Below are 17,097 nucleotides of genomic sequence, written 5' to 3'. Positions count from 1 at the left end.
TTGAAGACTAGTTTTGGCGTTCTTCTATTTTTCTAAACATGAACTACTGAGAAAATTTGTTTGAAGAACAACTTTTGCAAAACATGTAAGACTAGCCTTTTCTAGGAGAAATGGTATTCGGGTTGACAGTCCTTGGGGACCAGCTTGACCCTCGCCTCTTGTAAAACTTTTCACCTTGCTCTCCTGACTTCCGTGTTTATTGAAAAAGAGATTTTTTTTTATACCAAGAGTCCAATTGAGAAATGTTTTTCAAAATAAAATTACCAGATTTCTATTATGAACAAAGAAAAATCTCCTAGCATATAAACATGTAAAATGATTTTACATGTGTGGTAGCGAGAGGGAGTTGCAGGGATGGAGAATGTATAGGAGAAATAAAGTAAGGAATTAGTAGGCAAGAAATCTAGATTAGTACGGAAAGTGACATGTGTTCTTATGGGATTTTTTTATTATACAATAAGAATAAAATTCATAGGAATTTATTGTAAATCTTATTGTATATGGAGAAGTGTCACAGTTTTTTTTTTTTGGTAAACAAAAGAGGGGATGCAGTAGCGGCGACCTAGCGTCCCCTGCTTCGCAATGTTTAGACTTTTTATCGAGTGTGACCTATGCAAGCATTAGTCTTGTCCACTACCAGCGCAAGCATTGGCCTCGTCAGCGGAGCCCCACCGGAGGCCTAGTATAGTCCACTGAAGCCGGCAACACTCATGCCCAAGCCAAAGAGCACACAACTGTCTAATGCAAGAAAACAGAGAAGCAGAGGGGATTTGAACCTGAAACATGAGATTTACCAAATCACTTGGGAGTGAGCTTGAGACTACTAGACTAGACCACCACCCCAATGTCAGGAAGGATGATATAGAATGGGGACACTTCGTGGGTTGGTCCGAAGCGCCCGATTCTAACCGATCCATGAACCGGATTGAATCACGGTCAAAATGAAAGTCTCAATTCGATGATGGCGACGGTGACAACTGATAACGCGCTTCTCTGTTACAACCCGGGACTGTAAATCGGTTCCTTTGTCTCCCTATGGCTTTGGTGGGTATCGGCGTATCGCTCCCTGTGTACGTTAGCAACACTTACACCAGATTCAGTCTAAGATCTTCCATCACTTTTTAGTAAACCCTTCCCAGATTTCCAGAGAGCGCTAAATCGCGAGCTCCATCGAGAGATGGCACTGCAGCAGAATCGGTTATGCACCCCAAAGTTGCTGAAAGGAACAATTACAGTTTTGGCACTTTGCGTGTTTGGTTACATTTTGGGGCCTCCACTTTATTGGCATTTGAGCGAGGGTTTGGCTGCTATTAGTCGCGCTTCCTCTTGCCCTGCATGCGTTTGCGATTGCGCTTCTCAGTCCGTTCTCTCCATTCCTGAAGGTATACTCATCTTTCTCACTTTTACTTCATTATGATCAGAGATCTAGCTATTTGTTGCGCATTTATTGTTCTTCGTTTATATTTCCCTTTTGAATGATCCAAATTAGGTTGGACCCTTCGTTGAATTGCTTCAAAATCGATGTCAATTAAGTTTTCTGTGAATCTATCTGAAATTTTTCATGTTAACATCATTGGTCCTTTAATATCACGAAGAATGGTAGAAATCTGGGTCCCGTATGAAAGGTCTTGGCAGATCCGTCCAAATCTAGCCCACCAAATAGAACATGATGTCAACTGATAAATACATGGCCATCGTTTCCCCATGACCACGATCTTGGGTGGATATTTTCCTTTTGTACACAAGGAAATAGAAGAGGAGAAACACTCTGATTGAAATCTGGTGTACCTTTTAACAACTATGGATGTATTCATGGACGTATATTTGGTATTTCGGGTGTGTTTGTGTTGGGATTGAGGGAATTTAGTTTGGTTCAATTGGATTACAAGATCTGAGGGTTATCAAGGATTTTACTATCCCACTAGAATTTTTTAATGGTGGATTTTGTACTGGTTTGTATAAGATTCTTAGTTGCCAACTTCTCTATGTATGTCTACCTCAGCCTGACAACATCAGGGGTGCGGTGACGTTAAGAGAATTGCATATAGATGAAATGAAATAAAGGGAAGAGGGATCAGAATGTTTAGAGAGTATTTAATTATTGTAATGAAACTGGTTTTAAGTTGTTTCTAGCAGAAGCCGTTGTATTCCTCATGAACGGCTTGAGTACCTGAAAACCCAGAAAAAAGAGGGACAGGGAGTTGCTCAATGCACCCCCATCCACCTTTTCTTCCAATGCTTGAGTTGGTAACTTGACAGAATAACAGAAAACTGAATAGTAGTTAGAACTTAGTTACCAACTTACCCTTGCGCTGAGTATCCAAGTTATGGGACTGATCTCATGGTCTCTTAATGGTTAAGTGATTTCTAAGTAGCAGGAGTCTTAATGGGATGGACTTTCTGGGCGGATGGATCTTCCCCTGATTTGCTGATGGTACAATGCTATTGAGTGAGATATATTAAGAACATAATAAAGTACTAATTGGCCATATGTATCTCCTTCACTTGTTTCTATATGTGGAGATTTCTGATTGATCCAGTTGAGCGAGTATTTGCTTCTCTGCATATTGTTGCCATGTGCTGCCTATTCATTGGTGGAAATTCTGTGTACACATCATAAATATTGCTTGCTTTTCCCCATACAGTAGAATGTTACTCCTCCATTAAAAGTAAGACTGTTATTTGCTTACGTGCTAATTTGAATTTAGTTTGAAATGCACCTATTTTGGAAAATCTTATATATTAAGACATTACTGGTTTTAATAGATGTGCGGAAGCCAGCCATAACTACTTCTGGAATAGAAAATTATTTGGGAGGATGATTTAAGGCTTAGGAGGATTTTTCCAGGTGCTACTATTGGGATTGAAATGCAGACCTGGTTAGATTTTGAGAGTAGGGGTTGGCGCCATCATCTTTGCTGAATCCTTAGAATATAGTTTTATATGGATACCATGGAAAGCTGCTTGGTAAATGATTCTGGATCAGGTAGCATGGATGCAAAACATTTAAGAGAACCTTCCCTTCTATGCCCCCCCCCCCACCCAAAAAGAATAAAAATAAAAAAAACCCAAAATAATAATAATAAAAATAAAGATAAAATACATAAATAAATAATGTTAACAAATAGCTTCTGGTGTTAGTGCACTCAGATGAGATTCAGTGTTTATATTTTTTTTGTAGATAAGCTCCTGTGGTAGCTTAGAAAGAATTTTTTTTTTTTTTTGGTCTTCTACTTTTTCAACATTAAACGTGGAGTAAGATGATTCCTTCTCAGAACACATTTATAGGTTAAGCATGGTGTTTTTCTATATGGAGCAGTAGCTAATACTATTGAGGGATTCAGTTCAACTTGAGGAACCTTCGGAATTAAATTCTTGATTCTATCATGGCTTTAGAATCAAAAGAGGCATCCAACTCAAGCTTGAATAGGGTCTTAAAGTTTACCCATCTGGAGTTGGTTTTGTTGATCTGTATAGTCTTGAATATATTGCAAGTGAAAGGTAACTCACAAATAGAACTGCATGGCTCTATATGACATCATCTTGCAATTGGAGCAAAGGTCATATTGATTACAATGTCAAACTGCCGAAAGCTTATGGTTCCTAATCTTGTACACAGTTTTGTACATGCCATTATGTTTTGTTGAATCAGGTTTCTATTGGTCCCAGCTTTTGTTTGGTCTGACCTCAAATCAAGGTGATATCTCCTCATTTGTGTCTTGAGTGGAAATGGCCCAGCTTGTGGCTTTTAATCTGGTTTTTTCTTGTTAGCATGTTATTGTACTCCGTTTAGTTCTAAGTGTTGAATGTTCTCTAGGTTTTTGTATGCCAATAATTAACTTGGCTTCTGCCTCTTTTGTAGAATTCCAAAGGGGTGGAAATCCTAGAGTGATATTTTTGTTATCATGGTCTGATAGTTGGTATGGATTGAAAGGCTAAAGAAAAATGATGCCTATGGAATTTGAATTAATGAAATGGAAGGAGATTCTGGTGTCAGCATGTCCCATTGAGACTCAAGCCCGGTGTAGATGAATAAATGGAAAGAATAGGAATTATATGGCGATTTTCTCTTGGGGTGGGGGTCTTAGGGAAGTGACTCAACGACCCTTGGAATGTTAATATGATCACAAACACACATAATTTGGATCTAATGCTTTACTTGTGTTTTTAAGATAGGCCAAAAGCTATACAAAGCAAAACACCCTAGCAGAGAGCATATATTTCACAGAAGCAGTCAAGCACCATGAAAAGTTACTATTTAAGGAATCAAGGCATGGAGGACCAATGAATGGACATCCCCACGTGCAAGTACAAGTTTAAGACCCAAGAATTAAGAAAAGACCCTTCTTAGAGACCATGCATATAGATCAGGAATGGGACACATGTAATTGCATGAATTTTTTGAGTTAAGGTTTCTAAGAAACTGATCATGTGGGCAAAAGGGACTATTGGGTCAGTCTCTAAGGGTATAAACAGAATTTTAGAAACAATTAAGAAATGACCCTTCTTAGAGACCATGCATATAGATCAGGAATGGGACACATGTAATTGCATGAATTTTTTGAGTTAAGGTTTCTAAGAAACTAATCATGTGGGCAAAAGGGACTATTGGGTCAGTCTCTAACGGTATAAACAGAATTTCAGAAACATTTTGGGAAGCCCTAAAAGAGCCCATGGTCTGAGTGCCAATCAACCGTGAGCAAAATATGCCCATTGATCGACACCGTTCCAGAGAGCTCACGGTATGTACGGCGAAGACTTCCTGGGCGACTAACAGACCAACTAGCCCCATGGTCGATGGTCATGGTCAATCATCAATCGACAACGGCTAGTTTCCAAAGGCCATATTATGTCGGTTGACCGGGAGATCCCCCAAGGTCGATCGTGAGTTCAAAGTTATGACTGTTTTCTATCCCTTGGGACCCATTCCCTTAGATTCGAATCCCTTAAGACATTCATACCCTTTTTCTTAGAGAAGGTTGTAGTGTTGATCTAGGTAGAGGTTGGAGAAAGCTTGAGGTTGTCCTTGCATTTAATATTTCATTACATACAAAGGGAAGTGCCATCCTAAGGTCTTGTTAGTGTCTGCAAGTTTCTTTTATTTAAGTTGATTAATTGTAATTGGGTGCTCTTGCCCAGAATAAAGGATTCTGCATGGGTACTCTTGCCTAGACAAAGAGGTTTGTAACAGATGTTGTGTCCCCACCCACTATACTAATACTATTGAAAGGGGCATGGTAGTGATTCTTGGTGTAGAAGGGAGTGGACATAGATTCAACTGAATTGGACCACTATAAAGCCCTCATGCCTTGTCTTTAGCTTTCATTCACTTTAATTTTTAATTGTTAATTAATTATGAAGACAAGTTTGATTCATCAGTCTCAAACCTGTTATCACTCCTCTAGGTTTATTTATTTATTATTTTTTTTTGGGGGGGGGGGGGCTAGCAGTTGTAGAATTGATGTCTGTTGAAATGCATATGCACAAAAGGGAGAGGTGTTTTTGCAAGTTATGTAGAAAAGCAAATAGTGAGGCCAAAAAGTAACTTGAGTGAAGTGTATGAAAAAAATAATAATAATAAGAGTTTCTGTATTAACATAGAATATGGGCCTAAATGTTGTAGAATGTTGCAAGAAGATTCATGAAGCTGGCTTGAAGTAGCTGGTTCAATTGTATAAATGTTATTTTTATCAATATAATGATGAATTATTTTCTAAGCTTTTGGAAAACATTGGTTTGCTTGTGGGGGCTTCTTTGCCCTAAACAATATTGTTCAAGGCTCCCTTTTGATTATTGTATTTGATGCCATAATTTAACTGAGTTAACTTTATTATCCATTTGTTTATATGGCTTTCTAATTTTTTTTAATGGTGTTTCGTATTTAAACTTATGTTTTCTTTGGTTCTTTTTTCTGTTTCTTGCAGAACTAAGCAACTCCTCCTTTGCTGGTTAGTTTCCTTTCTGAAAATCTACTTAATAGAATCATATGATTTGCTCTAAGGGCACAATTTTTGGGAGCTTCTGCAGCCTCATGGGATTCTTTAGAATTCAACTTCTGAAGCCTCTCCAACTAAAAATGTGTATCCACTAGAATTAATCTGTTTGGGCTTTAACTCATAGACTGGAGAGTCTCTGGAACAGTGAGAGGCTTACTGCTCATTTTCCAATTCTTCTGCATAATCTGGGCATGAGAAGCCCTCCCAAGTGGGCCCTACCTGCTCAACTGGGTTTCGATTATTTGTTTCATAACATAACGGAACCTACATTAACAAACACAATTGGAATGTTATCACCATGTTGGGATTTTAATTGAACATTTCACAATTTTTACATCTATATAGGGTTCAGTTGGCTGCTAAATTTGTTTGTTTGAGATATCTGAGTTTCTTTTACTGTTAAGTTTTCTTATTCTGGACATCACATAACCAATGCATGTAATTTGGAAACAAATCCATTGATGCTTTTTAACTTACTCATTCCCCTAAAATTTTCTCTTATTTCATTTTTTTTGTGCAATCTTGTTATTGTAATTTCTTCCTTCCAAGGGCACTGTCAACATTTGTTGGTTTCTTTTTGTTACATTTTCACATGTTAAAAAAATGAAAAACCTAAAATGACCTGGGAAAGAAGAGAAAAAGATCATACTATGTGGCATACATAGTTTGCACCAATGTTTAGCAGGGTTTGTGGAGGCAGTCTTACCCTATTTCCAAAGATGATGTTTCCAAGACTTGAATCAATGACTAAGCATTCGGCAACTGAGCACTTTAGCAACACGCCAGGCACGGGCGTTCACTTGATTCACAACAGCTAATTTTTCTGACAAACTCACCGCTTGTTCATTTCTTTTGCCCTTCTTTGTTAATTTCAAGATTGCTTTTGCTCTTTCTTCTGTCTTATCGGTTACCTAATTGATCAGCCTGTCCCACTGCCGCCATTGCAAACAGCCTTGGAGGTACTCCTGGTCCAGCGCTATATGAGCATTCCTTTCTTAACCCTTCCTAGTTGTGCTACTCATCTAGCTTAGCATTCTCATTTCTGCCATACGAGGTCTATCTACATGATGCATCTTAACAGCCCAACACTCGGCTCCTTACATCATAGCTGGCCGTACTGTTGAGTTTATCCATATGCAGTGTTTTAAATGTAGGGAGTTTTTCTCTCCGGTCATTTGCTTTCCAGGCACCCTTTCTTTCTTCCTTTTCATTAGTCCACTGCCTGATTGGCTGTAACTCCAACAATCTGGCTGAGGCAAGGTCCTCAGCTGGCTTTTAAAGGTGGTTGGATGTTGAGTTCTTTTTAATCAAGTGGATGATTTAAGTTCATTCAATTTGCAATTTGCATTATACTGGTTAGTGTCTGCAGATTGTGGGAAGCATAATCCTGAGGTGAGTGAAGACATGGAGAATAACTTCGCAGAGCTGTTAGCTGAGGAATTGAAGCTACGGGAAGCTGAAGCCTTGGAGAATCAGCAGCGGGCTGACATGGCATTGCTTGAGGCCAAGAAGATGGCATCTCAGTATCAAAAGGAAGCAGACAAGTGTAATTCAGGGATGGAGACGTGTGAGGAAGCGAGAGAAAAGGCTGAAGCTACATTATTAGCACAGAAGAAACTAACTGCAATGTGGGAGATGAGGGCTCGTCAGAGAGGGTGGAAAGAAAGCTCCACTAAGTCTCGTGCTCACTCTCAAGATGTTCAGACAGTTTAAGAAGGCTCGTAAGGAAATGTATCTGTAGGTGGACAATTTTCGTCGGCACTGCACAGGTCTCATATTGTTTGTTGCACCTCGAAGAGGTGTATCATGGAAAGAGGTTTTCAAGGGTTTAGGAAGTGGGGTTGGGGGGGCTTGGTATGAAAGAGATGGCAGAGCTACCATTTCAAATTGTATCTATCTCGTTCTTATTGATTTGTGTTTAAGATGCATATGTGTCGACAGTGAAAAGTTATTACATTATACAGAAACATCCTCTGGTTCATCGGTTTCTTCGCTTCCTTTTTCCGTATCTTCCTGGCCAGAAGTTTCTCCGGAAATTTTAAGTATTTAATTTAATTGGAGTAATCCTAAATGAAATTTAGGATTTAAGTCCTAGAGAAGTTAGGCTTATAGCAAGTTTTACAAGAGTTGCAGTCATATTTCATATGATCCGAACTAAGATCTCCAAAACAGCTAATGGAATTCTCGAGTGCCATGTTTAATCTGTTCAGTTGGTGTGGTCGACACAGTTTCATGCATTTCTTGTCCGACTTGTGCAATGGTCCTGTTAAATCAAAATCATGAGTTGTTTGTCTTAAATGTTGGAATTTTTATTTATTTATTTATTTTTTTTGTGGGTAACTTAGTCTTCATTAGCAAAAGCCAAGGTAACCTCATTATATAATTCAAGCAGCTAAGGAGAGGAATATGGTCAGATTATCCTGCCATTAATGCACAAGGCTTTCCTGGCTAGAGAATAAGGAATACAATTCGCTTTTCTAGAAACATACAAAAGAACATCTCTGTGATTGATTTGCTACATAGATGATATCCTTGATAATTTGAGTGAGCTCTAGCCGATCCGAGATCATGATCAGAATTTAAACAGTTCACCAATGTGGTATTATTAGATCTAATCTCCACCCCCATTCAAGCCTTCAGCCACTACCCATTGAACCGCTGCAAGAATGGCCTTCATCTTCATCTTCAATGCTCTTAGATATGCAGACTGGTTCTGATACCGCAGTGGGAATATTCCTTCGGCCATCCATAGCAACAAAACCCAAGCCCCCTTTAATAGTTTCCAAAGGTAAAGCTGCATCACACCAAATGCAAGCTTGTAATTCTTCACCCCCTACTTGTGTTTCTCCATTACGAGCCTCTGTTTGTAATTGTGATGAGCAAGCAACTGGTCGGCTTACCAGATACGTTCCAAACCTTGGTTTGAGCTCGTAAGGCTTTGGCAAGTGGCAACCACTTCCTCTAGGTTTGGGCCCTTCCTTCTAAATGTGACTTCATTGCAGGCAAGTCAAAGATTCCAACATACAAAGGTGAGAGGGCTAAGTGCCTGTCGGCCAACTTCCTTAGAAGGGAACCGGATCTTTTCCCAAACCAAACCACTTCTACATATGGGCATTGATAAAAGTAGGAGGGCTTAAGTCTCATTACCACCTCCACATCTCCTACACACTAGGTCCACTTGTACTCTACATTGGGGCAAATCACTAGTCATTGCAATACCCTCCGCACAAACTCTCCATAAGGAATTATTGATTTTGGGTAAGGTTTTGTAGGTCCAAATCCTTTTCCACACTCTCTTGGGTACAGACTCTCAATTATGCCTTCTAGAAGTGGTAGGACAATTGTTCATTGCATGCTTCCTCAAATTAAGTAGAAGGTGATACACACTCTTCATGGAAAATAATCCATTCATCGTTGCCCCCACACACTAGCTTATCCTCATTGATAGGACATAATATGGGATTCACTCCCGATACTCTAAAGTCCATCTTCGAAGGAAGCCAGTTATAGTCCCACGGATCAATTAATTCCCCAGAACCCAATTGCCACATCAACCTAGCCTTAACAACCTTAAGGCCCACCAACACACTCCTCCATGCCCACAACAGATTGTTGCCCACTTTAGCTTCCAACAGTCCACACCTAGGAAAATATATAGCCTTCATAAACCGAGCCCATAATGAGTTGGCTCTTCCACAATCTCTATGCCACCTGACATAGAAGTGCCTTGTTGTGTAATGTAGGGTTCCCTAGACCCAACCCCCTGTCTTCCTTTGATTTGCACATTCTAGTCCATGAAATCCAATGTATCTTATTCTTCGACTCCTTTTGACCCCAAATACAATTGCTCATAGCTTTCCTCGCTTCATTATGATGGTTTTCTAGCAGAGAGAAGTGTGAAGCTGCACACATGGATAAGGATGTTGTAACAGATTTAATGAGTGTGACCTTCCCTTCGGCTAAGAGCATGCCATTTTCCATCCTTTAATTCTCCCACAGGTCTTCTATATTAGGCCCTTAACCATCTTAGATTTAGAGATTCCTATCTCAGATGTAAGCCCAAGATAAGTTGGTTGGCCAAAAATTATATGGAATCTTGAATTTCCTATGTGTATTAGAGTTGAAAGTCAAGGATGAGTTTTTAAGGTTGATTTCCTGGTCACTTGTTTTACATTAGAGGTCTAAGGAAAGTTTGAATTCCCCAACCTAAACTCAATTTCACCTGAAAAAATAATAAGCAATCATCTACAAACAAGTAAGAAATTGCTGAAACCCTTCTTTTTCACACAAATTCCCTGTACTAATCGATTGATTCTCTTCTGCTTTAAACCTGAACTTATTTACATGAAAGAAATTTTGAAAAGCAAAATCCAATAATTACCGGCCAAGGAGTCGAAGTGCTTGAACAAGGTTATCCCTAAACCTGGACAGATCAACTTTCATATCTTGCCCATCAACATAGATAGGTTTACTAACATTGTAACCTTGACTGTGTATGGAATCAGGGTCAGTGATGACAGGATGATCTGGGCCGTACACGTCAAAAAGCGTGCTCTCTTCAGGATTGATCTCATACTCCAAGTAGTGCACACCCATCTCCTCCAATGGATTCCCATAGTAGTTAGTAGAAGCCCACTGCAGACCCAGAGGTACTATCTGTACAAGCACTGCTCCCTCTGGCAAGAAAACTCCATTGGTTAGACCCGCACCATGAGCACCCACCAGAACACTACAGTTGTTAACTACGCCGGAGAACACATCTAGGTTCGTCGTCAGCTCCGGCGACGCCACTATCACTCGAAACCCTAACACCCTCGCCATCTTCACCAATTCAGCTTCGTTCAAGAGCCTCCGAGATTGGCGTCTAGAGAGAAGAACAAGAACTGGCTTTTTCTCAATTAGCTGAGCTACGTTCTTGAATTTCAGGTCCAGTGCTTGTCGGAGGAATTGCCGGAATTCTGGGATTGAACAGTTTACAGGTAAGTCACTTCTCCGGCAGATAAGATTTTCGTTGTGGAAATGTAAGCCAATGACAGCTCCAGGGAAGCAATGGACTCTTTTGTCTTCTGATGTATTGATGATTTCGAAATCGGAGAGATGAGAGAGGATCTTGGCGTATTTGTGAACCCATATTGGGTTGAAATCAGTGATGACGAAGCGAATTTGGGAATGGAAATGGTGGGTGGTGAGGAAGAGAGGGATTACAATCTCGTTCAGTTCGTGGAAAGCGTTGCCTGTGAGACCTAAAGAGAATATGGTAGCTGGGACTTCGTGGGTGACATTGCATTGAGGTGGAGAAGTTAGCTTCTGGATTTTGATTTGGTTAACATATCTGCGAGCATGGTCATCGTTCTTCTTCACGTAAGGTCTCACCATGACTGGTGCCATGTTCTGCAACTCTGAATTTCGTAACTTCTGATCTTGATTACTGGAAGAAGATGGTGATAGATATACGCTCAAGGCAACCCCTTCTGGTTTCATCCACACGCGTTGATTTGCAATACATACGTCGGTCAGGGGATCAGACTTGCAAGCAAATCCGGTTGTCTCTAATTCTCTTCGATCATTTCCTGTTTGAAATTGTTTGGTACTTCAGTTTCAGATTTAGACCCAGAGAAAAAAGGAAAAAAATAACATATATTACAAAATTCAATAATGTCTTAAGTAAATTAAGCATCAATTTTGAGGGAAAAAAACCCTAACCCCCCAAAAACAAAAAAAAAAAAGAAGAAAGCGTACTTTTTGTGTTAACAATGCGATGGTGACTGCTCCAAGGCGATAAAAAGGAACACGTCACATAAGTAAGAGATCAAAAATCTAAAATTTCTTTTCTCTTATTAGTCTTATATATATAATCATTCCAAAGAAAACAATCAAACACTATTCTATAATCGTGTAACATTTACATAACATGAAAATCAATGAAAATATATACAAAACTATGAGATTTTTTAAGCAAATTCACAAGGATCTTAAATACTTTCACACTTAAATTGGATATTAAGTATAATTCTATTTATAGACATTGACTTCATTGAAACATATTTGATTCAAGTAGATGCTCTTAATTTAAGATAGAAATAAATACTAGTTGTCTCTTGTATTATAACTTAATTACTAAAAAGACATTGCTATTTATGAAATTATTGTTACCACTCTGAATCTATTACATTTGAATATTCAATGTTTATTTTGTCCTTCTAGAATTAAGGAGTCAAACACAATGGATGTAAAAACCTTCTAAAATTATTTTTTTTGGATTAAATTAAAAAAAAAAAGGAACTATTAAATTAAGGTGAGTTTTTATTCTAATTATTAAGATAATAATATAATTTAATATAAAATATAAATAAGTAGAATAAAATCTTAAGGTTATTTGAAAATTTTTAAACAAATAAAACAATTATGTCGATTATGTCATCATTTAACTAATGGAGTTTAACGTGGTGGAGAGTCACAGGATTTTTACATCTATAAGTAAAGTCTAACATTGCAATTATGTAATCATTTACTAATGGAAATGTGGAGACAACAATAATTAGGTAAGGCAAATCAATTAGTAATTTTAAAAAATACTAATAATTAAGATATAATAAAAAAGACAACAGTAATTACCCCTTTAACATAAATATCAAAAAAAAAAAATATGAAACATTTACAAAAATCACACCGGACCACGCGGCTTTCGATTTTGATGAGCTGTATAGATTTTTAAGAACACCCACCACCGTCCAATTTCTTTTCCGTAACTTCACTTTTTTATTAATTTCTAAAATCTCGATGCTGCCACTTTGTGATTCGCCAATTCGATTAGCTCAAATTTCTTTTAGGTTTCCACCATATCCGTTGCGAGAATAATGCCATCATCGATCGTGCAGCTCACGAAACAAGCTTTGATAGGCATTTTTCTAATCTTATTCCTAATCTACTACTTCTTCATATCGAGTTTCCGCAATTTAAAACATTATTATCATCAGTGAAAAAGTGTGGGTATCCCCGTCAGCCCACGTTGAAATATCTATTGCCTCTGTTAATGGTTATAATCGTATAGAATTATCTATATCAATATTCATACATGATAATATTATTATAATTATGTTCTTTGAGTTTTAAGTTTTTATAATAATAGTTTTAACACTACCAAAAGGATTACAATCTGACAACTGACCAACACTTCCTGGTGGTATATTCCTTTAATATAAAGCTACTAGTACTAGCTTCAAAAAAAGAAATAGTACTTATTTTTATTTTTACAGATTTCCCTTCCAAGGAAAAGTGTTTCATGTCTATTATCACTGGAGGTCACATCTCACATGGGTGTGTGAGAGCAAATGATAACTTCAAATTTTTGGTGAAATTAATAGAAATGAGACAGCCCACACACAAGTAAGGATCAATTACCCTAGAGAGAGCGAGGAGCTTATTCTATCTAAAAGTCTGGGGTTGTGGGACCTATGTAAAACAAAACAAGTGCAACTTTCCCACCCCCAAGTGAGTAGCAGATCTGGATTCAGCTAAGATGGATGAGATTTTCATTTAACAAGATGCAAAATGATCATTTTAGCTATCTCCTCATTTGGAAGTCCGGATCTGCAACCCCGACAAAGTGCTTCTTAGACGCTTTCCTAACACAAAATACAGGGGCCACACAGGGTGCTAATATGGGTCCCACCTCTCTTAAAAATTTTTTTATCTATGAGTTCCACCTAATTTTGTGGCTGAAAAGTGTAAAGGGAGAGTGTTCCCGATCTAGAGAGATGATCCAGATTCCTCATTTGAAATAGTTACCATACAGTTTTTCTTTCCTTTGTTTTTTTTCTTTTGATTACAAAGACAGGCTAAAAGCCCAATGAGTAAAGACTACAAATTGGAATCAATCAGAGCATCCAACCAAATCCACCTAAAGAATCTCCTTTTAACTCCTATGAATATCCTCTGTTTTCCCTTCTTTTATCAAGACTGACTTTTTCCATTTTTTCAAGGAAATATTATTTTACTCTTTAAGTTTTTAAAATTTTTTTGATTAAACAGTCTTTAAGTTTGTACATATGATCTTTTATAACAAGGGATCAGAGACAGATTCATTTAGTAACAACCTGCAAATCACGGGTTTCTAACATTTTCCTGCAACTTATTTGCAAGAGGAGGTGGAAGGAATACAGACTCTAACATGGTGATGATCTGTTTTCCCAAATAATATATGTGATTCCTGATTTCCCGGTCATGTAAATCACTTAATTATTTAAATAAACCTATCATTTTTCAGTTATCTTTTGGGTAAACCCATCATTATCTCACAGTAGTATATTAATTTATTGTTTATGACAAAAACAAAAGTATATCTAAAAGTTAATTAAGATAATAATGACAGTAAAAATGTAGTGAGGAGGAATGAGAAAATAATTTTTATTTTTTCTCTGTTTTGTTTTTATTGTTGTTTTGTTTTCTTCTATTTTTCTAATTTTGGTTGAAAGAAACAGAAAACTCACTTAACCGTGAATTGACTGGTGTTCTTTTTCTTTTTCTTGTTTTCGCTAAAAGTGTTCTTTGGTTACATTATATGTGAAAGAGAAATTTGTTTACTTTTAGACCAATCGAAATGATGCTAGTTAGTCAAATTGAAGCCTAACTTGTTAGGATTAGATTCAAATCGAACAATCATAATTCTAGGTTTTCATGATTTTGAAACCCTACTTTTACAATACCACCGCACCCACCTGCCTCCAAATTTTTGAAACCCTATTTCGACTCAGCCATTAATGCAATCAGAAGCTAAACACAGCATTGGTTAATGAATGAAACAGACTGGAAGGAGTTAGAAATTAAAAAACCTCTTAATAGTCTTCCTAGCAGAGACGATAATGAATCATCCTCTTCAGGTCCGCCATTGTTGATGCTCGCACCAGCTCCACCGCTATTTGATACTTGTTTCCCTTTAAAATCAAACAAATCAAGATAAGTATCAGCTATTGTTGGTAAGTAGAAGATCAATTGATTCAAAATCAAGAACCCGCAAAAGGAGTTGGAAGAGAATGGTGAGGTGAAATTACAGAAACTGAACGGATAGCTGTAAGGAGAGAAGACCATGGCGTAAATCAGAGGAAGAAGCAATAGACAAATTGAAGTCGCAAGAGTCACCAACACTCTTCTTGATTCGACGGCCTTGTTCCCCATCTTGATCCGTTTAAAGAACTGACCTCTAGAGCGGATCGGTTTGCTCCGAACTTGAGACTGAGAAAACAACAACAGACCGAGAGGCCATAAAGATGAAGATGAAGAAGGGGAAGAAGAATAATAAGAGGCGAGAGCCATCATCATCGAAGTCTTGGACAATGACAATCTATCTTCGAATCGAATAATGACGACTCTCTCTGGTTGTTGCAGATTCTCCTTCGTTCTCTTGCTTTTCAATCCGTTCAGAGTTTCTACAAGTTGTGGTTTTAAAAATGTAGCAGAAGAGAAAGCTGGAAAGCTTAAAAAAGTTGAATGGATTTTAAAAATGAAGAAAAAATGAAGAGGAAGCTCGAAAGAGAAAGGTCAAATGTGAGCTGTGAAGCTTGATGAAGAATCTCGATAGTATATATACACAATACGGTTCAGGAAGGTAATTCCGTAATACCTTCAGGCGGCTTCAGCAAATAATCTCTTCAACCACTCTAAATATATTTAGGGTCATTTTCATTTCAACCCTTCAAATTTGGTTTAAGTCATTTTTTTTTTTTGCCAATCCCGGTAACCAAGGCTTTGCCCTAACTAATCCGGTGTTTGATCCAAGTCGCACACCTGATTGTAGATGGTGAGTCTCTCAGTGGGGATTTTTTGCATCCACAAGATTTCGATACTGAAACCTTGCTTAAGCGGACCAAGCTGCTTACCACTTGGACCAACCCCGTTGGTCTAAGTCATTTTTATTCCTAAAAAAATGACTTTTTGCATTTGGTTTTGCAGCAAAAAACCAAGCAAATTGCACTCGTACCTCAAAATGGAGACCTTATAATACTGATTGGGATATTTTTTGAATTAAAATAAAATAAAAATAATTTAATTGGACTAATGTATTTAATGAAAATTCAATTTTGGAATATCAGTGTTTTTCAATCATAAAGTAGGGTGTCAGTGTTTTAAGACCTCTATTTTAGAATGCCAGTGCAAATTGTTCTTACTCTATGACCTCAGACTTTGCCATAAATTATTGATGTCCCACCTTTAAATTCATTAGATAATTAATGATGTGGCATCTTTATATTTTTCAAAAACCTTGAAATAACCTAGAGCTTATGTTAATATTTAAAGATAAATACCGATGCCTCCTTATACTATAGTGTAATTACTAACTGAATCGTGTTTTTTATGAAATTGCCATGGCCCTCTTACTTTTAATAGTGTTTTAAAACAATTATAATTCGATGTGCGATGTTCATGTTGCCTTTCATTAGAATTAATAGGTTAAAGATGATGTTGCATTCATTAAGAAAAACCATGTGAAGTACCAGTTTTGCCCTTATATTCTAGTTATTTTGGATTTCAAGGAATTGAATCTTGATGAAATGATGTCAAGGGTGAATAAGGAATGACAAACTTAAGGTTATTTGGGGGGTTTAACATACACAATGATATTTCGTTACCAATTAACTAATGGAGCTTAATGACAAGGGAAATAAATAATTTGTGACAAAGTATAAGGTTAGATTAGTAATTTAAAAAATATAATGGATAAGAGTAATAATTAAGTTATAGTAAAAAATGTATTAATAATTCTAATAGAGGGCAAGATAGACATTACACATCTAACCTTAATAACTTCTTGATAGGGGTGTAAATGGACTGGATTCGGATAATATCCTATCGATTTTCTGACAGATTTAGTCGGACTCTGATGACAATCGGATAGTAATTTTCTTACATAGATCCCCAGTGGGCATGAATAAGCTTGAATAAAAGTTCTCTTTGTTTACATCTTTACCATTTTATTTGAGAGGACTAGGTTTGAAATTTTAAGAATTTAACATCTTAAGTAGCTATTTTAGTAGAAAATCTAGAAAAATAGTCACATATGATATAACAGATCAAAAATTTATAAAAATAAGAAAAATAAATTTAA

At 37.3% G+C, this 17,097-nt stretch overlaps 2 protein-coding genes across 2 annotated transcripts; one reads left to right on the top strand and one right to left on the bottom strand.

Moving 5' to 3' along the window:
• Window positions 1-1,036: 1,036 nt before the first annotated feature.
• On the top strand, window positions 1,037-8,217 carry LOC149004140 (uncharacterized). The gene is made up of 3 exons (XM_089168881.1): window positions 1,037-1,382; window positions 5,925-5,948; window positions 7,366-8,217. The coding sequence occupies exons 1-3, from the start codon at window positions 1,178-1,180 to the stop codon at window positions 7,707-7,709; spliced, it is 573 nt and encodes a 190-aa protein (XP_089025007.1). The 5' UTR covers window positions 1,037-1,177; the 3' UTR covers window positions 7,710-8,217.
• Window positions 8,218-9,766: 1,549 nt separating this feature from the next.
• LOC149004139 (xylan glycosyltransferase MUCI21-like) lies at window positions 9,767-15,536 on the bottom strand. Its single transcript, XM_089169579.1, has 3 exons — window positions 15,047-15,536; window positions 14,828-14,929; window positions 9,767-11,566 (listed from the first exon to the last, which is right to left on the bottom strand). Exons 1-3 carry the CDS (start codon window positions 15,312-15,314, stop codon window positions 10,374-10,376), a joined length of 1,563 nt encoding a protein of 520 aa, XP_089025705.1. The 5' UTR covers window positions 15,315-15,536; the 3' UTR covers window positions 9,767-10,373.
• Between the last annotated feature and the right edge of the window lie 1,561 nt (window positions 15,537-17,097).

This window comes from Hakea prostrata, chromosome 9, assembly GCF_041222555.1.
Source record: "Hakea prostrata isolate BN-2017 chromosome 9, UWA_Hpros_2, whole genome shotgun sequence".
NCBI classification, from domain to species: Eukaryota; Viridiplantae; Streptophyta; class Magnoliopsida; order Proteales; family Proteaceae; genus Hakea; species Hakea prostrata.
The sequence above is the reverse complement of the archived record's forward strand: the minus strand, read 5'-3'. Positions and strand labels throughout refer to the sequence as shown.